At 39.6% G+C, this 26781-nt stretch overlaps 1 protein-coding gene across 1 annotated transcript in view; it reads left to right on the forward strand.

Moving 5' to 3' along the window:
- Positions 1–26781, forward strand: part of ITPR2 (inositol 1,4,5-trisphosphate receptor type 2) — a 271787-nt gene that overhangs the window by 113070 nt on the left and 131936 nt on the right. Inside the window, exons 25-34 of the mRNA XM_067305912.1 lie at positions 1285–1450; positions 3402–3575; positions 8224–8313; positions 8469–8594; positions 9936–10058; positions 11636–11836; positions 16118–16369; positions 17950–18075; positions 23185–23313; positions 23957–24077. Coding sequence (XP_067162013.1) covers positions 1285–1450; positions 3402–3575; positions 8224–8313; positions 8469–8594; positions 9936–10058; positions 11636–11836; positions 16118–16369; positions 17950–18075; positions 23185–23313; positions 23957–24077 — 1508 coding nt within the window. The remainder of the gene's footprint in view (positions 1–1284; positions 1451–3401; positions 3576–8223; positions 8314–8468; positions 8595–9935; positions 10059–11635; positions 11837–16117; positions 16370–17949; positions 18076–23184; positions 23314–23956; positions 24078–26781) is intronic.

A 26781-nucleotide genomic window follows, 5' to 3' on the forward strand; every position in this document is an offset into this window, starting at 1 on the left:
AGTTGGTAGAAAGTTTCTGGCATGTTCCAAAAGGAACTGGGGAATGTTGTACTCATGTATTGAGCTAAAACACACTAAGTATCTATTTCTCTCTATAATGCCTCACATGGGTGCTTTTAAAGAAAGACTTTCTGGTGTACCTTATGGCTGTAGTCACAAACTTCTTGGATCAGTAAGTTACTGGTGACGCTCAGTACTTCTCATGGATGACAAGAATCATTATCATTACCTCTTGTATTTGAAATTACTATAAAAGTTATGCCAACAATATTCTGTTTCGTGTGAATCCACAGATAACTGTGGACCACTTGCCATGATCTTCTGGACCGCCAGAGGCCTGTAGATCACAAGTTATGCTTGCAGAGCTTTGCAGAGCTTTTGCAGTGGTTTCAGCTGTGCTGGGAACAAAAAAAAAAGGCACTGAAAAAATCCACACTGGAGAGTTGTTACCAGTATGACTATATTGGTTTAATTTTGCTGCCGTAATCATGATTATACCAGTAAAATGATTCCCATTGAGACAAGGCCTTAGACTTCAAAGTTTTCCTGGAGCTAGGCAGAAAGATTCGCAAGATGGGTGTTCTGATGTTTCCTCTCTGGTCCCTTATATGTTCTCTTTCTTTATCGACAAGAGCAGTGCCTCCAGCCCTCTCCCTGAACTCCCATAATGTAAAACAACACACAGCCCTTGGCATCTGCATCTTTAAAATGAACAGAGAGACTGAATGGTTTCTTGGAAACATTATTTCTGCTTTGATATGTTAAGTGTAAATCTGCTTTCTGTCGTTCCAGATTATAAATATGATGCTAGAAATATGATGCTTTTGGCAATTCTTACTATTTTTGAGCTTATTTTTCCTTAAAGGAAATTTTAATAGCAGCTGAAAGGGGAAGGAGTAAAAAGGATGGGGCCAAATTAATCCCTGATGAAATGCCGTTGACTTCAATTAGCTTGGACTGGGGATGAGGTTGGCACCATTTATCCAAGACATAAACGAATGTTTTTGCAATATGGATTTTAATCACAGTATTTGACACATTTCATACATATTAAATTTTACCCATAGTGTCCATTCTGCTACGAGATTGCCACAACAGCAAATAACTGTAGGATTGAAGTCCTTATAAAATACATTAAAATGGTATTCATAATTTGCATCCCAGAGCGTATTCCACTTGGTTTTAAGAACTCTATCAAATGAAGATTGTGTATACAGGCGTATTTATGTCAAAAGCTTTTATTTATCTTTGTTTGGTGTTTTTTTCCCCCTATTTCTGTTACAGAAAAGAAAAAAATGCCGTTCAGCTTGATGATGAAGGGGGCAGAACTTTTTTACGGGTCCTCATTCACCTCATCATGCATGACTACCCTCCTTTGCTCTCAGGCTCTCTGCATCTGCTATTTAAGCACTTCAGCCAGAGAGCAGAAGTTCTGCAAGCATTTAAACAGGTATGGGCATAGCATTATTCCAGGGAAGCGACTGAGGGAATAGCCTTTCACAAGGCTGCTTTTCTTACCTAAATTGCTGTCTGTAGCATGACGATGTTATTTCCTTAAAAGTCTAAATTCAGCAGAGATTTCTTTCTATGAGAGTTGAACATATGTGCTAGCATATGTTCTAGCTGTGTGCCCAGAAATGATGATTTTTGGCATTTGGTCCATTACTGGCAGTGTAGGTCCATGGTGACAGGTGGAACACCCACATCTCAGTAAGGCATGATGCAGTGATCTCCTAGTGACAGAGTTAGCACCTCGTGTTCTGCAAGCAGTGCACCTGTGTCAGCAATGAGACTTCCCTGTCTTCAGAGCTACCCCGGTGGGGTGTAAAGTTGTGTTGGTATAAATGTGCTGTTTTCAGTTCTGGTTCTGATTCAGGTGCCTTTGAATTGTGCTCTGCTGCATGATATAGATTTGCCAAAATAACAGAAAGAGAGCAACAGAGCCAGGCTTGTTTTCAGCTTTTATTCTTTCTGCTTGATAACATGTACACACTCCATGTGTCAGTGGATTAAGATTAGGATTAGGAAATCTCATTTCATGGGGCTGGGGGACAGAGAAGTCCCTGTTACATGACCCTATAACATATGTTGTTAGGACCATCTGATGCTTATTTCAGGAGTTCACTAGCATGTTGTCTCATCATTATGTAAGAGATGAAGGTTTCTCTTATTTAAAAGCAGATGAATGATAAAGAACTGGAAAACTTCTAATATTTTTGCAGAGTTGCATAATGGCCTCCTACCAGGATATTAAAGAGGGGCCGTACTAATTAGGTGCATAAATAGCTACTATTCCCAGATAAGCATGGGTTGAGTAGCTTAACATGTTTTTGTAAAGGAAGGAAAAAGCTAATTGGCAAATAAACAAAAAAGGCTGTAGATAGCATGCAATATGAATGTCTGTGGATAACTGGAATTCATAAATTGTGTAAAATAACAAGGTTTTATCAAGCTAAGAGAAAAGAAGATGGAAACTTTATATTATAAAATAGTGAATACTTGTCTGCAAGTAGTGTTTTGTTTTTTTTTTTAAAATGTTCCTATCAGTGTTCCTATCTGCCATGTGGCCTTAATCTTTTAAATAAGTTTGATTGCTTAATGGTGTTTATTGATTTACTGTAAAGATTGTTGTTGGTGTTTTGTATAATATCTTCATTAATAATCTTGGGAGAGCAAAGAACATTACAAAGAGAGGAAATGTGTGGATCTCATGAAATCAGGAATTACAAATAGCAGGGAGAAGAAAGAACAGATAATTTGAGTAGTACAAAAAAGAAAAAAAAGGCAACATTAATCTTAGTAAGAGGTAAACACTCAGATGATGGGAAATTACATGAAACTGGAAAATCAGTTCTGTGAGCTATCCAGACAAATTTTTTCTAAGCTGGACTAACAGTGATGGAAAAAAAAATATTTATCAATATTTCATTATTTTGATGTAGATGATCATTAAAGTTGCTCTCCATTTTGTCCTGATTCCCTGTCATATCATCCCTTTTTTCCTTTGAAGTACTGTGCTGATAGGATAAGCTATTTCCCATTGTATTATTTTAATACCATGAGGATCATAATCATAGCATCAGTGCTAACTCTGCAGAGAACTCAGGAGCTTGTAGATATGTGCTTGTGCTGAAAATGTTTTGCAGTGATTTGAAGAAGGAGACAAAATGTTGTGAATATTATACCTATCCTACTTTGGGTAACCACAGTCTCTAGTTCTGTTAAGTGTTTTTGCTGAATGGAGACTAAAAAGACCGCATGTGCCATGTTTCAGTTTAAAAGGGAAGGTAACATAAAGCATCTAAAGAGGGGGGCTTAGAATGGAAACTCTCAAGCAAATTTCCCGGGCATAACTGCTGGTGCTATTGCTGTAATAATTTTACAGTTTTCTGTATTTCCAGGTTCAGTTGCTGGTGTCTAATCAAGATGTGGATAACTACAAGCAAATCAAGGCTGATCTTGATCAGCTACGTCTAACTGTAGAAAAGTCTGAACTGTGGGTTGAGAAGAGCAGCAATTACGAGAGTGGAGAGGTGGGCGACAATCAAACCAAAGGGGGAGAAGAACCAATAGAGGTGGGTTTAAAGTCTTTTGCTGCTTGAATTGTTTTATGTGTGAGTAAGTAAGTTCATTAAACTACACAGAAGTATTTATATGTAGTTTAATGAACAACAGCAAATTTGTGATTTGGTTAATCAAAATGCCAAAGAGAGAATTTGCAATATTCTGACCAAGCTTTAGGATTAGACACAACAGAGATAAAATGCATTTTAAAGATATGTTCAATATTCTCTCCTGCTGCCTTCCATAACTGTATTCTTATGTCAGAGTTGCCTTCCTTTTGGTCCAGTGAGCAAGCCACAGTGTACGGTATCACTCTGCGGCCATGGAGGTAATCTAGGGATCATGCATTGGTAGTTATGTTGTCTTGTTGGAAGAATGGGTGAGTAGGTAGTATTTGTTCCTGCAACTAGAGGAAAGGAGCACAATCAAATCCATATTTTTAAACATTGTGAGTAAGCCTACTTTCCTCAGAACATAAGACTGACTTAAGAACACTGAGGTTTTGAAAGCTAACAAACTTTTTTTTTTGACCTTTGGTTTCCCAGAAACCATGAAAATCTGTTTATTTTATTTTATTTTATTTTGCAGTGAAAGCTAAGGTCCTCATGTAATTGCCTAACTTCAGTGTGAATATTTAAGAAAATGCCAAGTATTGCAAGAGTTGCTATGGTTAAGATCAGTAGGCATAATAGTAGATAAAGCAGGCTTTCATGCCAGTATTTATTCCTACTTTTCCATTCTGAGCAGTGGAAAAGGGGAGGGGCCAAGAACTGCAATTTCTGATGCAGCACTTTCCATGTTCTCTTTTATGGTAGGGAGTCTCCCCTAGTTGCAAGAAAATGAGCAAGGATGCAGCCAGGAAAATTTTGATTAGGAAGCAAAGTGGAGATTATACAGGACTGTGAAGCCTGTGCATTGTGGAGAAGTAGGAGCCACTGAGAAGACACACCATCTTTGCAGATACCCATGAGATACTCTTTTCAGATGGGAAAGCAGATTCTTTGTGGCTTTGTAAGAGGGAAAATCCAACACTTCAGGGAAGAATCCTGATCACTCAGGACAGTGTGGGTTCTAGTCTTTCTCTGACATAACTTAGCTGAATTTAATGGTGTCAAAACTAGGAAGAATCTGGACTTTGTGAGCTTAAGTATATAGGAATAGCATATCTCTAGTAAGATAGAAAATGGTCCTTTATGTTTTCAATGAATGAAAGAGTAATGGGAAGACAGGATACAGAATCACTGCAGGATATTACAAGTTTTTGCGGATAGAATGCATTTTTTAAAGTGTAGTAAGAACCCTTTTGTTCCTACAAATAGCTCTGATGGCAAAGAAACTACAGGAAAGGGGGAACAAAACAATGTGCTTAAAACAGAAGCATCTCTAAATGGAATTTTTTCCCATGAGTCATCAGTGGGTCTCTATGGATTAACTGGACTTCAGTAGATACACAATATTATCTCTGACGGATCTGAGAGAGTATTGTATCGGAACAGTAATACGTAATCTGGATCTGGCTAGATCATCTGGTGGTAATTCCAGCAGAGCTGCACCAGTTTACACTAGCTCAGAATCTTGTCCCTTATTTTTCCCCTATTAAATTAGTCTTTGATACGCAGGAAATGTTTTTACCAAGCAAAACTACTTTTTGTAGTGAATACTCTCTTTGAGATCTTAAAGAGGACTTGAGAGGTGAGGTTAGTCATAATCTGCAATATGTGAAGCAGGTGGCTAGCTTCAAGAAAATAAATATCCCTGTGAGATCCCATGCTTCCTTGGAATGAGTATTCAGTACTGAGCTAGATGAACCTCTAGATCCTTAGGGAGTATGTTGCATTTGTCTGTGCTTAATTTATCCAAAACAACATTAAAGTGTGTACAAGGGCTTAAATTGAATTCCAGATCTGTCTTATGTTAACCCCCAGTTTTTCTCCTCACCAAAGCACATCGCAAGATTGGCTTAAGGGTTTTAAGAAATCACGTATATTTCTTTGCCTTCAGGCAAAGTCTTTTGGGTCATTTTTTTCAACCTTTCTTTCATAAGCTGGGAGGCTAGAAACTTGATGCGACTCCAGGAACTGAATTTGTTGGAAAAAATGTCAGATTCTTCAAAGTAAAATATCCAGAGTTCTCCATGGCAAAATGATAAATCTTACATCCTTGTAGGATCATCTTGATAAGAACTGCAAATTAGAATTATAAGAAAGAGTGTTTGGAGTGAGGTCAAACATGGATTAGGCACTGCATAAGCAACAGGAAGAAATGCTAAAATTGATCTCTCATAACTGAGCCTTGATTGAGAAAGAAAAGATAGATAAAGTCCTTTTATTTGGCTATCTCTAGCAAGGGTGCTTTGAGTCTCAGTAGGTATGATGGCCTGTGGACAGTGTGCTGGTGTCACTGGAGAATGGATTGGTAGTGTAGCACCAGAAATATAACTCGGAGAAGGAGAAATTTAAAGTCTCAGGATAAGGGCTCTTAGGTGAAATTGAAATACAGTGCAGGAATGCTGGTACTTTAAGCACCTGGTGTTCCCTTGCTATCCTCTCTTTCTGGCCTTTGCCAGTTTGATTTGATTCTGGAAATGTTTTGGGAGATGTTTGTTTAAACATTTCATATAGGTGGAGATTGTGAACTGAAGCCTGAGTGCTCACTTCTGAGACGGCTCCTCGCTCCCCAGGTAAGTAAACGCGGCCTAGGGAGGGCCAAGCCATGCCACCTTGGCGCTGAATGGTGCCTTCCTCAGTCGTCCCACCTAGATGAATGAGACTATTTCAGAAGTGGGGAACTGCTCAGATCTAGGCCTCCATTCGGGGGCTGTAAAGAAAGGATCCTAAAATGGGCAGCATGATATTCTGGTTGCTTGTTGATTTTATGAAGAAAGGAAGTAGTCATTTTCAGAAAATGCCATTTCCGTTCAGTGAGGAGAGCTATTCAGAGGAGAAACGTGCTCAGTGCAAGCTCTTTGACTTCCTGTGCCCTATGGGAAAGCGTGACAGCGAATGTCTATCACAGGGCATAACAAGGCAAGATATGCAACTGAGTGTCTCTGATATCCCAGTGGTGTGATTATCTCTAGATAACTACATCCCTGGAATACTCTTATGGGTTCAATAAACAGGTTTTTATTTTGTTGAGAGAAAGGATAGATTCAGCAGTTTAATGCTGATCAGCACTTCCAGATAAGACATATAGTTCACATGGATTATAAAACTGCTTTGATTGAGGAAGAATGCTGATAGAAGTAACAGGTAAATTAATCTTGGTTAACCCACGGTCCCAGAGCAGAGGAGAGTGTTTAATTATAGCAAAGAGCCTGAAATATCTTCCAAAGTATTGATTCAAACAGCTAGAGAGAAGGTAGCATGCATACTAACAAACCTAAACGAATAAAAATCCACTGCTGTTGCATAGATCAACATGACCATGCTGAACAGCAGTGCTGACACTGTTATAAACAGCTTCCATGGCCAAGTGGTGCAGCTGTTCTTGTCCCGCTGAAAATGCAGACCAGATGGAATTTATAGAACTCCTAATCTCCACAATCAGCTAAGAAAGTTCAGAGAGAGATTTCAAGTGGTGTAAACATTCAGATGGCTTTGCACGTGTGTGTTTTAGCATAATTCTCGTCACTAAAACAGTAGGAAGTTTGAGGACAGAGAGAAACTCAGAAACATACCTGTTTGGTTCTTTTTTACACTATTATGTTAGTTTACATCCTTGTGTTTATACTGTGAGGGAGTTTTGAGATCTCCTGTAGTTTTTCTTCCATATGTTTAATGATTTCAACATCAAAAGTGAGATCTTTCAAGTCTTTGCCTTTCCAGACGAGAAAGGCTAACCATAGCTGGCAGCATAAAAATCACTGCCCTTATACAGTATACTAAGTGGGATATTTGTGAAGATATTCTTCCCTTTTTTGTTTGGGGTGTGCATGGAGAGGTGGGAGGTGGTGGAGGCAGTTATTTGCTGATCTGACTTCATTTATCATATCCAGCTGGGGCCTTTTAAGAGCCAAGGCCCAGAGCATACGGTATCATAACTGGATGTCACAGTTTAGTGTAAGGTCTTCATTCTTTGTTTTACGTTCCTTTCCCACATTATCCAGAGATAACTGAAATGTCATCTTTCTGGGAGGAACGTCTCTTAATTTCCGTATGCTACTTGTTCGTGTACTGTTGAAAAGAACCCCACCCTACTTATCTCAACTACAGAAGTTGTCTTCAGCTCTTTCTTCAGATTTTTTATGTTCACATAAACTGACTCTGTAGCCTTTTCCAGCTGTGTTAGAGACATTTGGGACAAAGGTTGACTATTGAAATACTCATATGGCCCCCATTCTCATATTATCTAAGTTCCTTGGAATGCCTAGTCTGTGATGTAGGGACATATTCTTTTTTAGGAGGATCAGAAGCATGAAGACATGGAATAATTGTCTCAAGTCATGTCAGAAATTTGAAACAGGGGAAGGACTTGAATGTGAATCTTTTAACTCACTGGACAGTAACTGGTGGATGGTTATCGAAGATTTTTTCTTTATTATCTGTTATATATCTGCTCCCTATGAGCTGTTGTAATGCTTCTTCTTCATTTGCTGTTAATAATTAATTCATGTTGAGGAAATTGCAGTAGATCCTTGTTGTATGTTCTTTGTTACAGGAGCCAAATATTTTGAGTCCAATACAGGATGGGACCAAAAAACCACAGATAGACAGCAATAAAAGCAATAACTACAACATTGTTAAAGAGGTTGGTATGTCTTCTGAGAAACTTGCTTGACATACTGGTGTAATAAATAGATTTAGTTGTTATTTTGACACATGATATTTTTGCTTATGTTTTTGTCTGATATGACTGCTTCTTTGCTTTCCTGCTTGCTTATTTATTTATTTATTTATTTCTAGATTTTGATTCGACTCAGCAAACTCTGTGTTCAGAATAAAAAGTGTCGGAATCAGCAGCAACGATTGCTGAAAAACATGGGCGCCCACTTGGTGGTCTTGGACCTTCTGCAGATACCCTATGAAAAGGTTATTCTGATAATTTCTGCTGTGTAGGACATGAAGTCAGTAAAGGAGATGCCCCCAAAACAAGAAACAATGGCCCAAGAAACAATGAAGAAAATTGTTTTCGCTGAATTCACTGAACTCTGACACGAATGTAAAATGATGTCGTTTTCTACCTTAAGAATAATGGATCTGGGCCCAAGTTGAAATGTGGCTGCATGCTTAGAGAGGGTTTCATTAAGAACTTACTGTTTCCTGCCTCAGGTACCCAGATGTCACTGTGCTAACATCCCATTCCTGAAGCACACAAACCTTAGCATTGCAGTCACCGTGCAGTAGGAAACATTGATTTAATGGACTCCTGGCAGGGTGTCTAAATTACACTGTTAGGTACCGATGTGAGTGCTGTTGTAGATGCATAAGATGGATAATTAAAGATTCAAGGACCAAGCTTGAAATCGTTTCAGTGTCTCTGTGGTGGCAAGGCTCTTACTACCTCCACTTACAGGTTTTTCAGAAGATGATACAATTTTGTCCTGATTTAATGACATTGAGCAAACAAATGAATGATCTAGATATTCTTTTAAAAAGTCCATCTTTCTAGATCTTATTTGAAGCCTTGGAAGGAGATAAAAACTCTTCTAGGCTATGTTTTCCCTAGTGTTATATACTAATGTTTTGATATGGACACTGGGTTCGGTTCTCTGGTAAAATATTTAGCATTAGTGCTTGTTTGTATGGTTCAGCACATCATAGTTAAAGTATTATATGAGAGGAATACAAAATGGGGATTAAACTAGACATATATGTTTGTGTGGGAGTATGTGCATGAGCATACATATCTAACTATATAAATGCCAAAGCTTTTCAAAAGCTCAAAATCAGTGCTGCCTGGGAGGTATTTAGCGTTTTTGAAAAGCAAGCCACTGATCAGATTTTGAACTGGGAAATGACAACCACACAGTAGGAAATCTTACCTTGAGTTTAATATCTCTAATATTTTGCAATTATTACATTGTTTTTAGTAATAGAACTAAAAAACCTCCTGTTCCTCTAGAAATTCATGAAACAGTGGTAACTATAGACTAAACCATGAGACCTCAGGCCAAGGAAGGTGGAAGAAACATTGAAAATTTAGCATGGTGGGTCATTGCTAATGATTCTCTGTGGTCAAGTGGGTTCAGTGTAAGGTGTAGTCACTCATGGATTCTGAAGGAAACTAGAAGTTGCTCTTACCAGAGGGAGAATTCCTGCCATGTAAAGGCTCAAGAGAATCAGTGTGTTCCTGGCTGAGTTCATACTGTGCAGGATTAACAAGTATGTTTAGATACGTCCAGCTGATGTTTTTGTCTTTTCTTTCTGCAGAGTGATGAGAAGATGAATGAAGTTATGAATCTAGCCCATACTTTTCTTCAGAATTTCTGTCGAGGAAATCCTCAGAATCAAGTTCTTCTCCACAAAAATCTCAATTTATTCTTAACTCCGGGAGTAAGTATTTCATTTTAAGGTTAATATTATAAATGAAAGTAAATTTGGGTTCAATGACAAATGACAATGCTAAATAAATAACTACATTAAATTATGCCTTCTCTGCTTTCTCTTCTCTCTGTTTTCTTTTCTCTCTTATCATCACTCTATTTCATTGCTTTTAATGTTCTATTTTGAAAGTGGAAGACTATTACCTACAGGGTTCATTGGAAGTATCTATGAGCATGTGTTGTATCATTATATCATGTTTGGCTTGATTCTAATCTCATTCATCCTAACTCACTCACATCTGGACTATAAGTCAGAGGAGAAGATGCTGTGACTATGCTGATGTGAAACTTGTGTGAGAGCAGAATCAGACCCATATGTTTTTGCTGATGATGTTTCTACTTGCTTCAACTAATCTAAAGTTTGATCTTCTGTTAAATCACTGTCTTTATATTAAGTCCCTTTGTTACAGTCCCCCTGCTTTTTGATTTGTTTCATTAAAATTAAAGTATGTATATGTGTGTTGATATACATATAGAAGATCTGCTACTGAGCAAAATGCACTTTTATTAGAAAGAAGATAAGTATTAGGAGTGTAGACTCCTGACCTGAGTACGTTATTCCAGGAAGCATTTGTTCTGTCTTTTTTTATTCATGCTTTTTTTGTGAAGTTAGTGAAGGATGTTGAGCTGACCATTGCAGGGACTAGAGCCCAATTCGATTCTGTCTAACATTTGTCCCTTCACTGAGGTGCTGGGTATAGAGCCTGCTTGCACCTGCATTTCTGTTTTAGTTCAAATCAGGAGAGTGCTTTTGAAGCTGATCTTCTGATCATCCTTTCTTGCTATGTTTTCACTCACATTGTAGAGCAGATTTGGTGTGGATTCCTTTCAGATGACACTAAACAGAAAGGTTGTGCTCCAGGAGCACACCTAACCCTTGTGAGCATTCAGCCTAAGGGACCGAACCAGAGCAAGTTTGAAGCAAAAGCCCCCAGGGTGCATATAGTCTGGATGTGGGGTCCTCAGCAGCATCCCTTTCTCACTGCAGGTCTGCTCCTGTTGTACCACACTACTCGCTGATAAAAACATAGCCTTAGGCTCCCTCTGTAGTAAATGAGGAAAGAGATGTGCCGTAAGAGAGTGATTAGATTATATGTGCAATGATTTGTCTGCTTATTTGTCAACCATAGAGGGAGCCAGAGGTAGCTAAGCACCTAATTTAGTTGCCTCAGTGAGAAGTTGGATGGTGGGTGGGATGAACATGGTCTCGGTTGTCTTGTATCCCAAAGTCTGTTCAAAGTGCTCTAGCAGTGTCTCTGTGTGTGTTTTTACCTTCCACATGTGCATAGATTTTGTTTATGTCTACTTTAAGAACATTTTGTACTCTTAGGGAAGCGTAGAGTAATCCCATTGGAAATGAAAGACAGGCCCATAAGGTTACTAGCTAATCGCTGGACTGATCCATGTTGGGCTTTTCCAGTCTCCCTTCACCAGTGCGGCTTTTCCTAGTCTGGAGGCCTGTGAATTCTTCAGTCTTGAAACAGATCTGCCATTCTTACAAGGCTGTTTGGATTTAAATCTGTTTAGCTTCTGGAAGCTGAAACCATGCGGCATATCTTCATGAATAATTACCTTCTGTGTAATGAAATTAGTGAGAGAGTGGTGCAGCACTTTGTACACTGTATTGAGACCCATGGCCGTCATGTGGAATACCTGCGTTTCCTGCAGACCATTGTAAAAGCAGATGGCAAATATGTGAAGAAATGCCAGGACATGGTAATGACAGAGGTAAGTTAATGGTTTGTATGTTCATCATTTATGTGATGTCTTTTTAAAACATACTAATATTTTGAGGTTGCTTTCTTCTGCTGTTAATACCAGTGGGACACACTGGCATCATAGCTTTAGAATTTTAAATGGTATCACAAATAATGAATATTTTAGCAGACTTTTTTTGGAGTTTAATCTAATTTTGTGAGGCCATCTGTGTAACTACTAGAAAGAAAACATGAGTGTTATCATGGTGATACAGAGGTGTCTATTTCTAGAAGATGTAGTGTGGAAATCTCTTGAGTTCCTTATATAAACCTTCATTTTCCTGTACTGTATCTTAGGATGCCATTTACATACCAAACTTCCCATACTGTGACACCGTTTTACCATAAAAAAGACTCTTACATCTGTGGATTTGTCTAAACAGTGTTGTAAACCATTTTTTATGTGAAAGCATATAACAATTCCAGGTACTTGTTTCTGCTTTTGTTTCTACTCCTGTAATCCTTGAGCATTTCTTCTGGAGTTAGAAGAGCTACTCTAGCTTTAGCTAGCTACATTCGGAGTCTGGCCTGGTAAATTCAACTGAGTGGTTTGTGGATAAATTTTTATGTCATTGAAGTCACTAGGAAAATACCCACTGACTTCTCTGCAAACAGGATTTGATATGCAGTGTGCATGATAAATGAAGTCCTCGCCTTGCAGATACTCATGCATTTAACTGTAATTATGCTAACAGTTCAATGAGATTAATAGGTGGATAAAATTGAATATGGTGAAAAGTCCAGGTAGGATCAGAATCCAAGCAACATTTTCATTACTTTTCAAAGTGCGTTCTTTTCTTTTTTGGAAAAGGCAACTTCAGAAAGAAAACAGAGATAAAGCTCTAGGTGTGGTGTGAACAGAACTAAAACTTGCTGAAATTTCTTACCACAGCAACAAAGAGGAGAAACTTCTAATTAAGAAAATAAAACTTCAGCCTACATGGATAACCTTTAATGAAATCCACGTCAACCTTTTCAATTTGACTGATGTGTTTTAACATGTAATATCAAATACAAGCCCTTGATTTACGTAATTCAAACAATTCTTTTGCATCAGTGATTTTAGATTTTTCCCCTTCAACCTCAGCTCCTTGTAGGTTTTTACTTTCTCATCAAATACAATTTTGATATTTTCCTCAACTTAAATACATTTTGCTAGTGATCTGTAATAGCATAAAGATAAATTTGCCAAAATACATTTTTAAGCTGGCTGAATGATGAAAATAGAAATCAACATAGATGTGACATTTATACCATGAGTCCTGCAGGAATTTGCAAGAAAGAGAGGGAACCCCTGTTTTGAGGAAAGAGGGTAAGATGGTGAGCTGTTTAAAAGCTGTAAGAAATTACAGTTAAGCAAATATCATTTGTGAGGAAAGAACAGTAATAGTGAAATGTGAATAGCAATCCGATACAAAGGAAACAGTGTAGCCTAACAGTTGGAATTTGAGATGGAGTCAGGACAATTTCAAAGTAGACAACTGAGATTTAGTTTGTCACTGTAGGCAAGTGGTGTAACTTTTCTGTGCCTCCAAGTGGGGCATGTAAACAATTTAGCACAAAGCAAGAGAGAGTGTGAGGGTACAGCATGTCTGCAACTAACTACTCTTGTATATTCTTTTACCCCATTGGAAATACAGTGTAGCTTATGCCTGTTTACTGGGAGTAAGAGATAGACTAATCACATTTACATACTTTAGATGTGCACACAGACCATTATGAAAGAATACTTTCATAAGATATATTGAACATTCCCACTCTGTCTTATTTAGCATAACCTGTTCCTATATTCTTGGTCCCCACATCTGTGGAGTGCTAGTAATGATGTTTACCTTCCTGAAAGGTTCCTTAGGCGCTTTATCTTGTTACAAGAGTGCTTTGCAATTTCTGGAAGAACAGTGCTTATAGGTGCAAACATTATTACAAAAGAGAAAGCAGAATTTACTTTTGAAACAGATCAATGTGGCAGCAGAGTTTTCTATTATCTGTGGTACAGCAGAGTGTCAACAGCTGATCTGATACTGACCCACCTTCATTACACTTGCATAGAATTCTTAACTCATTTTAAATATACTTTAGTGGAAGAAAATGCTGCTGATTTTCTTTTTCCCCATTGCTCTGCTCGTGGAATTCAGCGAGAACTTTGGCTAACATTGGGTACTTCTCTTCCTTTTATGTTTTTACTGACAGTGTTTTCTCTGCTTGTTTGGCCAATGTTTGGATTCCTTTCGCAAATCACATTCAAAATAGGATAACTTGGAGAAAGGGATGACGTTTTCTTCTTTCACTGTCTTTATGATGATTACTTTGTTCCCCTTTGCCCTTCCTGTGCCAATGCAATGTTGTCTGCTTTGGTTTGTGGTTCCTCCCAGCTGCAATGTAGCAAGCATGTCATGCAGCATCATTTCACAAATTCAGTCTCCTGGTATTTCTTTCTAGTTCATCAGCGATAGATACATGAAAGGACAAGGGATCAATTTGACTTGCCCTTTTATCAAGCCATACCAGAACAGATTTTGTCTGGATTTGACATGAGATTATAACCCTGAAGAAACCTGGAAAGAGCCTTCTTTCCTCTCCTTTGTGCAACACGTGCAAATGGAAAATAACTATGGGAATAAAGTGAACAACCTAATGGAAAGTGACAAAGCATGTGCCCTCCAACACAGGGCTTGGTGTGAATTTTTAAATTATTTTGTATTTGAAATGTTTAAGAAAAAAATAGTATTCCATATGTCAATATTTAAAAATGAGACGGGTCAATTTTCAAGCATTCTGAATACTTATATTTCCCTACTTTCCTTCTTGCCAGTGCAATGAAATTCATGTGTCTGGGGGCCCATGCAGTTGTTCCACCCCCCACACCAGTACTTGTACCTTTAAAAACTTTTCTCCATTCTGTGGATTGCCCCAAAAATGTCAATATTTTAAAAAGTCAGAGTGGAAACATTTTAAAAGCCTAAGGAAAAAAAGGAGAGATAAGAAGGAATAAGAAATGTGGGAAAGGCTGAATTCACAATTCACTCCATTTGAAAGTCCAAGTAAAAAGAAGCAAGAAATGGGAAAAACACAATCAGAAAACTTGTAAGTTCAAAATTTGAAGTGTTGAAACACTGCAAAATGTAACAAAATGTTTTGTGAGTTTGGATACTGCTCCGTTTCTGGAGAAGACTAATTTTCATCCCTGCTCTTACTGCTTTCCCATTTCTTAACAGCTTCCCCAACCTTAATTTCTGCCCTTGAATTCAGTAAGCCAGAATTTCATGTCACATATAGACTTGGATATGTCAAATGCAGTATTCACAAAATACATAGGGTCATTGTTCTGCCAAGAAGAGTTCTGTATGAGACGGGGTTTATGGGAACTTATTTTCACGTCTGCTGAGAGTACTTTATGCTTAAAAGGAGAGCGATGGAGAGAAGAAAGGGATATTGCCACGTCCCAGCTCCCCCCAAGCTCGCAGAGCAGCGCTGGCAGTGGGTACCTTCAGTGCACAGGGGAGGGTTCAAAACAGCATTGGAACAAAACCTTACTCTGACCTCTGCTAAAATGAGGCCACCCACATCCACTCGGGCTCTGGATCATCTGAGATGAGCAATGCACTTGTAGCGTTCAGATTCAAATATTTATCACATACACCAATTTTCTGTTTAAAGGTGGTGCTGGCACGGCAGTGTCAAGACCCACCTGCCAAATCTGCGTAGGTTAGGAAGAATCATCCTTTGTTTTAGATGCTGAACAGGGGCACAAACACAGTGGTTGCATTCTGGGTGAGCCACAGACTACATGTTAGCTGGCACATGAGCTTTAATCTCTCTGTAGCTCAAGTCCCTATCTATAAAATAGCAATAATATCCCTCTTCTACAGAGGGATAGAGACATCCTTGCTTCACAATAGAAGGTGAGGATAATTAATTAACATCAAACAAGCACTGAGACAGTAGGAATTGTGAGGATGGCATACCTTCACAGGGAAGCACAGAGCTACGCAGAAATTAAACTTCATCTTGCATCAGGTGGGGGACCTTGCTGAGGTATTCCAGATTTGCACTTCTGTGGATAAGAGCAAAAGTTTGGATGTTATTTTGACATGTGCATTTGGTAAGCCACATCAGGCTAATTTTTTTTCTTGTGCTCTTTCTGTAGCTGGAGAGTCTTTGCATAATTAAAGGTAGAACAAAATAATTAAGAAAATGACTGCTTTGCAGGATGCTTGAGCAACTGAAAAAGGCTTTGCGATATCTTTTTCAGCTGATAAATGGCGGTGAAGATGTGTTGATATTCTACAATGACAGAGCATCGTTTCCAGTCCTGCTCCAAATGATGTGCTCTGAGCGAGATCGAGCGGATGAGAGTGGACCCTTAGCCTATCACGTCACACTGGTGGAATTGCTGGCAGCTTGCACAGAAGGAAAGAATGTGTATACGGAGATCAAGTGCAATTCACTCCTGCCACTGGATGATATAGTGAGAGTAGTGACCCATGATGACTGCATACCTGAGGTAAAACTCACTGAAGGACGAAGCGGACTGATAATTATTATCAATGGCAAAATATTTTCTGAGTTTGTAAAATTCTGACTGGTTGATAGTTGCCCAGAATACAGGCTGACTGGCTTAGCTGTGTTGCTTGTTAAGGTGAATAAATGAAAAAAGATATCCAATGTTTTCTTAAACAGAAAACTCTTTGTCCCTTGTGTTGCACTTTGATTGTCAACTTTTTCCTAGGTTTGTGCAGCTGCTATCAGAATTTAATCCTCTACTAAGCTTCTGGCTCTTAGCTGTGAAGAATCAGCTCAATGATTTGTCAAGCTAACATTTTGCCGCTACCTGAAGTTGTTGGAAATAATGGGGTAGCCTTCTGGCCATGTTGAAATCAGTAGGAGTTTTGGGTGAAGGCTGGTTTTATTAAATTCAGTCTGGCACATGTTTTTATTCCCTGCATGTAGAGGCCTAATCCTGCAGATGCTACCGGTATTGGTTCAGTAGGACTGTGATACCTCACACTGATTAGGTTGGGAATGCTCCTTGCACCAAACTTGATGTGATCAAAAGGCATCTTTCTATAGGCTCTGCAGGAGTTGGTTCAGGCCCTGTGTATTGATCAGAGGGATTTCTACAGGCTATATGGTGGAAGAATGCAACTCAGACAAAGAACGTGCCAACAGAATTGGGCCTTGTGGCAGTAAATAATCCTTCCATGCCAAGAGAAAGCCTCCTTGTGATCAGCTGATACTTTTCTTAGAAACAAAATGCTTGCTGTGCTCAAAAGTTCCTCCTAAAATTAATGTCAACAACTGCTAATTAAAAAGTCCAAACAAATGAAACCTTAAAGTCTACAACATTTATGAGCTTTCTCCTGACTGCATTAAATGTATATGACTATTTCCTCTCCCTTGACTATGAAAAGAAATTTTCAGTGTGTGTGCATGTGTTTAATATTTAAATTTTAGACATGGGATATCCATTTATATGACGGTGCAGATTTATGAGGCAGGAGAGGAGTGATGATGCATTCCTCCTGTTAAGCCCTGCACTGCTGCAGCCCTGGTGCTGCACAACCTTTCTCTTCCATTCAGGTCTGAATTGCGCCCACCCTTGATTTAAGCACTGCATTAGGATCCTAGGAACAGGCATTGCAGACCCAGCTCTGCTAAAGACCTCATTTGCGGTATTTGGCAAGCCTGTCACGAGGCGTCAACCCACAAGAGTCAATTGACAAATGCATGGGTGTCCTGCATTCTGTCAGTTCCTGACTTTGGAGTCAGGCCCTTGTAATTTTAATGTAATTTTATTTGTAGATTTATTATTGATTTAGTTGTGGGTATTTTGCTGTTTGAGTAGGAATGTTTGCAAAACCTTTTCATTTCTCCCCCTGGTCTTTCAGTAAGTACATTAATGTATTTGTTGCACTGATTATCTGTTAAGTCTTCAGAACCTAGCATATGCATTATTATTACTATTAGTATTTCTTCATATTTGAAGAATCTTTATTGTTCAGTATTTTTGCAGATAGAAAACAGAATGTTAATGATTTTCATTGTTCCATTTTCACATTGTTCATATGTTTGCTGTTCCTGCAGGTGAAAATTGCCTATGTTAATTTTGTTAACCACTGTTATGTGGACACTGAAGTGGAAATGAAAGAAATCTATGCCAGTAACCATATTTGGAAATTATTTGAGAACTTCCTTGTTGATATGGCAAGGGTAAGCTTAAATGAGGTATTAAATACAGCGTACTCATGGGTGGCAACTGAACTGGACATAAATTTTCTTGTGAACTATGTAAGGTTAATAAAATATATGGAATAAAAATGTATTTTATTAACTATTTTTTTCTAAGTTGTCCATAAAGTAAGTCTTTTTTAATGGGTCATCATTTCTATTATATTTTGTTCATCATCGTTTAACCTAATTGCTAGCAAAGTACTCTTTCTAAAAGATCATCTCAGAACCCTTGTCCTTGACTTTTTTCTACCAGAAAAGGATATAAACTGGGGTGCACGTAGAGGGTTGAGAGTTTGTATTTCTTCTGGTACCATGTATTACATGCAATTATGGTGGTAATTAAAAAAAAAAAAAACCTGCATCTCTCCTTGTTTTACTCTATTGGTACAGTGAGGGTCAGGAATCAAGAAATTCTTCAGCTCGTGTTCCTACTCTAATCTTACCTTGTCCTGTTTTTGTTTCTTATTCTACTGTCGTTACATTCTCACTGGTGACGCAAAAGGCAGGTATAGAGCCATGCTCTTTCAGGATACTAATTCTTATATAGACTGTGATGCTACAGGGTGATGGGATGTGATTAGTACAGTAGGCATTCAGTTCCTTTGGACCGTATTGAATTTCTTGGTGTCCTTACTGTTGAATTAAGTTTCAAGTTGTAAGTCAAATTAAGCTTCCATTCACCAATACTTGGGAGGCAGAAAAACAGGAAAATCTTATAACTGCAGGAAGGATAAAATACAGTAGCAGAACCATGCAGGGAAACCAGTGTGACATAATGATTACAGTTTACATTGCATATTGCTTTTCTAGCAGGTAGTATTTCTCATAAGAGCCTACTGTTAATCCCAACTAATGGAGTTGCCTTTTCTGTTCAAAAAGTAGAAACACAGATTTTTACTGCTGGTGGCCTGATCCCTGTTGTTGCTGGCCAGTGTTCTGGAGATGTTATAGCTCATGGTTGTAGTGCATGCCTGGCTTTGCCCAGTCTGTGGTCCATTACTTTTTCTAATCCTTAAAATCTCACTCCTTGCATTGTTTATTTTGTTGAAATTAAGGAAAAAAAAGGTGAAAGAATCTCAATTCAGTCCTGCAGTGGGCATTTACACCAAAGTAATAGTGCGCCACAATGGGAGAAAGTAGCATACCCCCGTAGTTATCATGATCTATGGCTGAAAGAAGAATGAGTGCAGAGATTTGTGCTGTACTATAAGCACTGGGGCCTGTTCATTTCTCTGTGAAACAGAAAACTTATAAAATACTTTTCCCCTTGTTTCTAGGAATAGGTTAACATAGGAATGTTTGTGCTCTCTTTTTTGGTAGAAGCCATTTTCAGCAGTAATGAGACCTCTGTAAGTGCGATCTTACTGCTGTTTGTCTTGTTTCTGTGCCTGTCTTCCCCAGTAAAGCCCTTCTCAACAAACCAGGTGCATTGGAAAACTGAAATCAGAAACCTTCTTGGAGGGGGATCCTGGTTGGATTCTGGTGGATTCTGATCCTTGCTGTTTTTACCCCAAGAAGTATTTTCTCCTGTTTAATTCCCTTCCTGGGTTGCCCTTGCCTGACATGCCCTGGCACTGGCCCCTCTACACAGATCTCCCTGTGTATTAACTGTGTAAATGTGACCAATTTTCACTGCCTTTCAGGCAGAAGTGGGCATATGTAGAAAGAGGACTCTGTCCACAGTTCAGCTTCACCAGCCTGAAGGCTTCCCTTAGCGCAGCTCCCCAGTCATACAGCCCTGTGCCAAATGACGTAGTTAGCCTGAAGCTAGTGACTACTGAGCTTGTTTTCACATGCCTTCTAATAAAAGAAATTAGACTCTAGGCCTTCAGAGGTGAATAGCGAGTGTATTATTAATTCAGTGTTTCTTGTGCATGTGCACTTTTCTCTGAGTAAGATTGCAAAATGCAGTTTTATTTTGCTCTTCTGCAAAGTACTCAGGGTAGATATCTAATTAGTCCTTTTTATTTCGTGGTTAGCGGCTAAAAGAACTGAAAGAGCATGTCAGAAGTGCTCTGGCCTGTTCTGCTCTTCAGCCAGGGCCTGTGGGTAGCCCTATCTTCTAGATTATTGAGTGTATTTGTTTGGATTTGGTCTTCTGGGACCCAGGCAGAGCTCATGTGTTATAAATACATCAGCAGTATGTAGCTATCAGGACAGTTAGGATGCTGTCAGCTTCATGAAGATGTTACAATAGCTTTCAAAGCATTTAGAGAAAGAGCCCTTTGATCCTTGGTGTTCCAGGGAGCTAAAATAGATGCTTTTGCATGGGGGAAGGGGAAAAGCTTTCCTTTTAGCTGCCAGAAATGCCTGTCAGTGGGGAAGTTTGCAAGCTTTGAGTTGGAATGTGTTATTAGTGAGCACTAAGGTGAAAGGTGGACAGTGTTATCCTCAGGTTGGATTCCTCCTCCTTTTTTTTGTTTAAAGTCACCAAATATTTTATCTGTTTCTAGACCCAAGGAGGAGTTATTTAGTCCTCAACTGCCTTCTGCTTTCAGCAGTGTGGTCCATTGCAAAACAGGCACCAGGCAAATTCACATATAAATTCAGTTTGCCCAATGAAGTTGCACTTTCAAAGGCAGCCTTTTTCTACAGTTTCTGCCAACCTACTTTCCCCCATGCATTGCTTAGAGAGAGGGTTGCACTAAGCAAAGCATGTGCTGCTCAGGCAAACGCTTCCCTTTCCTGTGTGTGGCTGGCTCTGGAAGTCAGCAGCTGTATTCTGAGCAGGATTAAAGAAAGAGCCAGGATCTGACAGCTGTAAAGTCATCCTGGCTTTCTCAGCAGAATTTTTGAAGCATTATTCATGTGAGTTTTGGTATTAAAGCCTCTTAAGAGGTTTTTAAACACTGCTTTCTCAATCCTCATCTCCATTTCATGCATTTCAGGTTTTTTCTTCCACAGGAGAACATCTTTCAGTCCTCAAAGGGCAGAGGGATAAGAACGAATGAGAGGGTTTCCGAATTCTTTTCCTGTGATGGGAATTTTTCAAGCCTATGTTTGAGGAGAGTGGGATCCCCTCATATGGCTCTGCTGTTTAGACAAGTGAAGGGGAAAGGTTCAAAGCATTTTGGAATTTAGATTTGGTGATTTCTAAATTCGCCATGCCAGCACTGCTCAGCTCCCTGGCTTCCAATTGGGATCGCAAACATTGAGCCTCAGAGCTACTGGTTCCAGCCAAAATTGGCATGCAGATTAAAAGCAGAAGAACATCAAGAGGTTTTTAGTCCTATGGTCTTTTTAAAAGAAAGTTTTGATTATTAACTGAATCTTCATTTTTACCTCCGTGAGGAGTGTGGGGGGAGAAGAGTCATACTTCTCCCAAAACTGAAGGATTTACTATTTCAGTTTAGCTACTGATACTTCTCTTTCAAAATAAACTTTTCCTTTTTGGGGGTGATTTAAAAAAAAAAAAAAAAAAGCACTGCATGAGGCCCATGACTTGCTTACTTAATATGTTTTAGAAAAACAGACAAGCAAGCGTCCTCAAGGTGCCTTGTTCCTGTAGGTCTCAAGGTATGTGTTAGTTATTCCCCTCTCCACCATATGACAATGCTGTTGTGTCATATGCTCTTCTAAATGCTTTAGTATTCCAGTGAGCTGTATCGCCCACTGAACACTGGTGCTTTTGGATGTCACCTCAGTACCTTCTTTAAAACACTCCTGGTAAAATTGTCTGAACTGCTGTCTCGTAGTGGCCCAGTGTCACTATGGCTCTTTGTAATTAGAGAGCGTGTTGGCCCTATGTGAGATTCAGGTGCTGTGGATTATCTTTCTGGTTCTGTCACCAACTCTTCTCTGTGACCTTAAGCAATTCATCCAGCTTCTCTGGGCTTCAGTTCCCTGTATGTAACACAGTGTAACGATAAATACCTACCACACAGATTCATGATTATGTGTTAAATGCTCAGATGCTAATTTGAAGGATATCCCAGAAGTCTATAAATAAAATAAATTCTGTTCTCGTGTGGATTTCCTAAAGCATTACAGTATTCTGTTGCTTGCATAGGTAAAAGAGAGAGCAACTTTGCCTTTAATTTTTTAAACACTATTAAAACTGTTTATTTAAAGGCTGTTGAAGAGCTAGTATGAGTATAGCCTTATCTGTCCAGTCTTGTCTTTCTCGACGTGATTGGGTCTGTGTAGACACTGATCAAATAATGAACCTACCCTTTGTTTTCTTGGGCTTGCACTCGTTTTGGTACTGTTTTCACTGACATATGCAAAGTCAAAATGATTCTGTATAAATGTTCTCTAATGTTGGGGGGGAAGAAATACTGAACCGTGCATGCCAGCCCAGCAGTTTTTCTCCTTTCTTTAAGCATCTCCTTTCTTTATGCAGGAACAAACTTTTAATGTTGTACCAAAGCGTGTCTTCAGGAATCATGTGTATGATTCTTCCCCTATCCTCCCACCATTTAATCATCCTTCTGTGCTCCAAAGTTGTTCTAGTACTATCATTCTCTTCTTTCATTCTTTTTAACTTGTCTTTCGTATCTTTCCCATGTGGCTTTCCTAAGTAATGCTGTCTGTTTTACAGTTTACAGTCTCAGTCCCAGAGGCGTTGGTATTGACTCTGCTATTTCCTCTTCTTTCCTTTTTCTTTTAACATTTTTTCTGCAAATGAGCTTCACCTTCACCACCCATTTGTGGTGATTGATTGTAGAGAGAAGTTAAACATTACGTGAAATCTTTCTAATCTAATGTGTTTGTCTCATCTGTCTCTAAAGCCTCTTCCAACCTAGCTCCACAATGGGATGAAAGGTCCATTTTCTTCTTGAATCTGTCTAAATCTGTAAGTGGCATGCAGTGTGCTGATTTAGGAGGATTTTTTTTCATGCTGTGAGTGAGAGCTAGTTTAGGAGAGAAGGGGGTTCGAAAGACGATGTGGATCTCCAAGACGAAAAATAAGTTATCAGAAATACAGCATGAACTCTAGGACAGTTATGTCTGAAAGTTTTTGTGTAAGAATCATTCTTTTTCATACTAAGAACAGATACCATTACATGTGTTATAATAAATACAAAGTAGTATAGCTTGCTTGTTTAAAAGAACTAGATCTCATTTTTTCCCCTTTCTTCCCTGTAGGTTTGTAACACAACCACAGATCGGAAACATGCAGACACGTGTCTGGAGAAATACGTTACTGAGCCAGTAATGAACATTGTGAGTGGCTTCTTCAATTCTCCGTTTTCAGATAACAGCACCAGCCTCCAGGTAAGAAAAAGGGAGACAGACAAATATGTAATTCAGACCATTAATGAGATACCTTCTACTAGCCAGGTAGGAATGCTGTATCTTTATGTCCTCCTTTAATTTCTCTGTCTCCTCTTATGCCACTGGCTAGCAGCTTAATTCCTCTTTAAAACACTTATTCTTAATTTTTACCTCTTACGACTCTAAACCCGCAGGCAGTTCAGTATGGTCAGATTTACTCCTGGCTGTTGTGAATTCAGTGAAGGGGATATCTTTGCAGAATCAAGGTCTTCATTTGTACTTTCATGAGAAAAATGCTGTGTCCTATGACAAAAGGGACATGGATCTGAGAACCAGGAAGACTCCTCAGTCCTTCTGCATTGTACTGTGTTTGCTTGATGTTGGTGGTGATCTTACCTGAGGAAAAATTGCATGATTTGGCATTTTTAAGGGTACAGAATTGATTTGTTTTCCTTCCTGTCCTGAAGAGCAAAGAGAATTTAACTGAGCTGTAGCTTGAGTACACAAGGTTTAAAAAAAAAAAAAAGGCAAAACCAAAAAACAAAAAAAACCCCACACATGTATTTTATGTTGTGTCAAACCCTAGGACAGTTGTGAGGAGATTATAAAGCATAAAATTCCATGTTTATCTTTTTGTTTTTAGACACATCAGCCTGTTTTTATTCAGCTGCTGCAGTCTGCTTTTAGAATTTACAACTGTACCTGGCCAAACCCGACTCAGAAAGCCTCAGTGGAGTCATGTATCAAAACTTTGGCTGAAGTAGGTAGGTGCCAGGTTTTACTTTAATTATTATTCTCTGTGTTTTAAGATCAGACTTATTTGAGGTTGAGTGGTTGTTTCTTTGACTGTAGCATCTTGCAATTGTGACACTGGTAATTTAAGAAATCCCACTTTCTGAGGCTAAATTGTTTCTCCTTTTCTAACCTGTTCAAATCTGCCCCATCAAATAGGCTGTTCAGGTGAACCTGTAGGCCAGAGGGGTGGGTTTGCCAAACTGAGTGATGATTGAACTTTACCTTAAGCAAGATAAGATAGTAAATCATGACATAAGCTTCTCATCATGTGTGAGAAATGTGGTGCATAGGGACTGTGTAGCAGAGAGTGCCCATCTTTCTTCCCTTTAGTTCCTGGGAGAGGCGTTCGTTATTTCCAGCCAGGGTCCTTGGCTTGTTCAAGTTTTGTGCCATCAGTGAATCGGTGGGGAGGAGACCAGAACTGTGCCGCTTCATAGCTTCCCTGCTTACTCTTCACCCTCCTGCTTAAGGAAGAAGAGATCAGGCCTGCTCATTTACTGCTGGTACACACTCAGCCCTGTCAGGTGCATATTGTCATGCACTGGCACCAAAAACAAACTCATATTTGGTTCCTAGGCCAGCTAGTAAGTTACACACTTTCACATATATTCAAAGACCAAGTTAAAGTAGAAGACCTTAAAACTATACTTCAGGAGCAACTTAATCCTAAAATAAAAGGATTCCTCACCATTGCGTAGCTAAGACTGGCAAAATTTCATTCTGAACATTACATTTCTGCAAATACAATTTGAAAGTCTTCTCCAGTGACAGAAAAAAAAAAGATTATTCAATATAGTTTCTAAAAGTGAGTCATTTTGATTGCTTATAGAATAAAGTTCTGCTCAGTGTGAATCAAAACTGGGTAGAGGCAGTCAGAGGTGTGCAGAACCTTGCTAGATGCTATAGTTGATACAATTTTTAAAAAGTTTTAATAAATAATGATAAAACAATATGAGTGTGTCCCTTAACCATCTGTAGCATCTGTGGCATTGTAACAATCAACTCTAAATTTAAATTTTGGAATGGCCTTACAGGGGTATCTGTTAACATTTTAGCCAAAACATCTCATTAACTTTTTGTGTCAATGAGAATGGCAGTTACCTGAAAACTTTGCAACCTTCAATTGTTTTATTTGTATGATTTAATTATGGATCCATCTGGCAAGAGGACTTTGAAAGCTGAGGGCATTTTCTTTCCTTTAGGCTACAGCTGCTACAGTTTCAAATACCGCTCTAGTCCTACACATCCTTGTTCATCTTACTTCCCCGCTCCCCTCTGGCAGTTCGGGAAAGCATCATCAGTAAATTACCTCCTTGGGGAGGCTGAGGAAAGGGGGAAGGAGGAGGGCAGGTGAGAGCATTGCTGAGACGGGTACGCGCTGTGTGGGCCTCTAGGCAGCTCTGCGCGTCGCCGGGCTGGGGCTGCCCCCAAGGCAAGTTCCGGCTCACAGAGGCCTCCGTGCTACCTCACAGGGATGGGGGTATTTAAGGGTCACCGGAGCGCAGCAGCGAGGCGGCCGAGCTGAACTCCGCTAGCAGCGTGGCAGAGAAAGCGTGGGTCGCCTTCACAGGCTCACAGACCCCACTCCCTGGCCGGGCCCGGTAGCGCCCGCAGCGCTGCCCTGCTGTGGTAGGAAACGGTCTGTGCGCCCCGTGTCCCGGGGACGCAGGGGGAAAGCCTGGCTGCACGGCATAGCTGGGGTGGCGAGTTTCCTTCAGATAGGTGGGTTTGTCCCATGTTTGGTGACTTTCATCTCTGCTGTGGTCTTCTCTTTTGTTTAGTATTTTCTCTGTTTTTTGGATTTCTGGGATGTTTTACAATTATTATTATTATTTTTTTTATTTTTAAATATCCTCTTGTGCTGTCCTGTGGGTCCAGCCTTCTTGCTCCTCTGGCTTCCCACCTAGGGGCAACCATTACTTGGGCCCTCTGTGGCATGGCGTGGTAGGGCTGAGCTGCCAGCGAAGGGCAGCTTCGGCCCCGCTGCCCTCCTCGGGGGCTCTTGTGCCACCTGCGGTGTGTCACCTCCAGGTGCCCTGGGCCCGGCAGCCTCAGAGCTGGTCCCTGAAAACACCGTCTGGCATATGAACTGCCAACATCCTTGTGCATATCACAGTAACTGTTTAAGGATTCATTGCTACTCTCGGTATTGAGCCTGGTGGAATTATATTGTATTAGCAAATTACCACCTGTTATTTTGGGGGGAAGGGAGGAAAACTGTTGAGGAGGAGTTGCCAGAAGAGCAAGGTAGTTGGAAAAGAGGCGGAAAATGGAGTTTTTCACAAATGTCCCTGAACAAAAGTTGAGCTGGCTAGCTGAGATTTTAACTGAATGTGCTGTTCAGTATTTTTAGGCATGGCGCCAAGCCTGGCTTACCTAGGCTAATTGAGGAGGCCTGTTCTGCTCTGCTGAAAGCTTTGGAAAAACTGCCCCAGTTGGGGTACTGAGCACTTTTAAAATTGGGGCCCTCATAATTACGGTGTGTACCGGGTGCCTTTCCCTATTGGGCATTGCACTAGCACAAAATGGTGCTCTTTGAGAAGGCAAAGATTTCTTCCATAATACAAATAGGCCAGCCTTTTTTTCTGCCTCTCTTTATGGCTGTGTATATGGACTAGGCATCTGTGAGCCCTCTTCTGATATATATATTTTTTTTTCCTGGAGAGTCTGACA

Source organism: Apteryx mantelli, chromosome 1 (assembly GCF_036417845.1).
Source record: "Apteryx mantelli isolate bAptMan1 chromosome 1, bAptMan1.hap1, whole genome shotgun sequence".
Lineage (NCBI taxonomy): Eukaryota > Metazoa > Chordata > Aves > Apterygiformes > Apterygidae > Apteryx > Apteryx mantelli.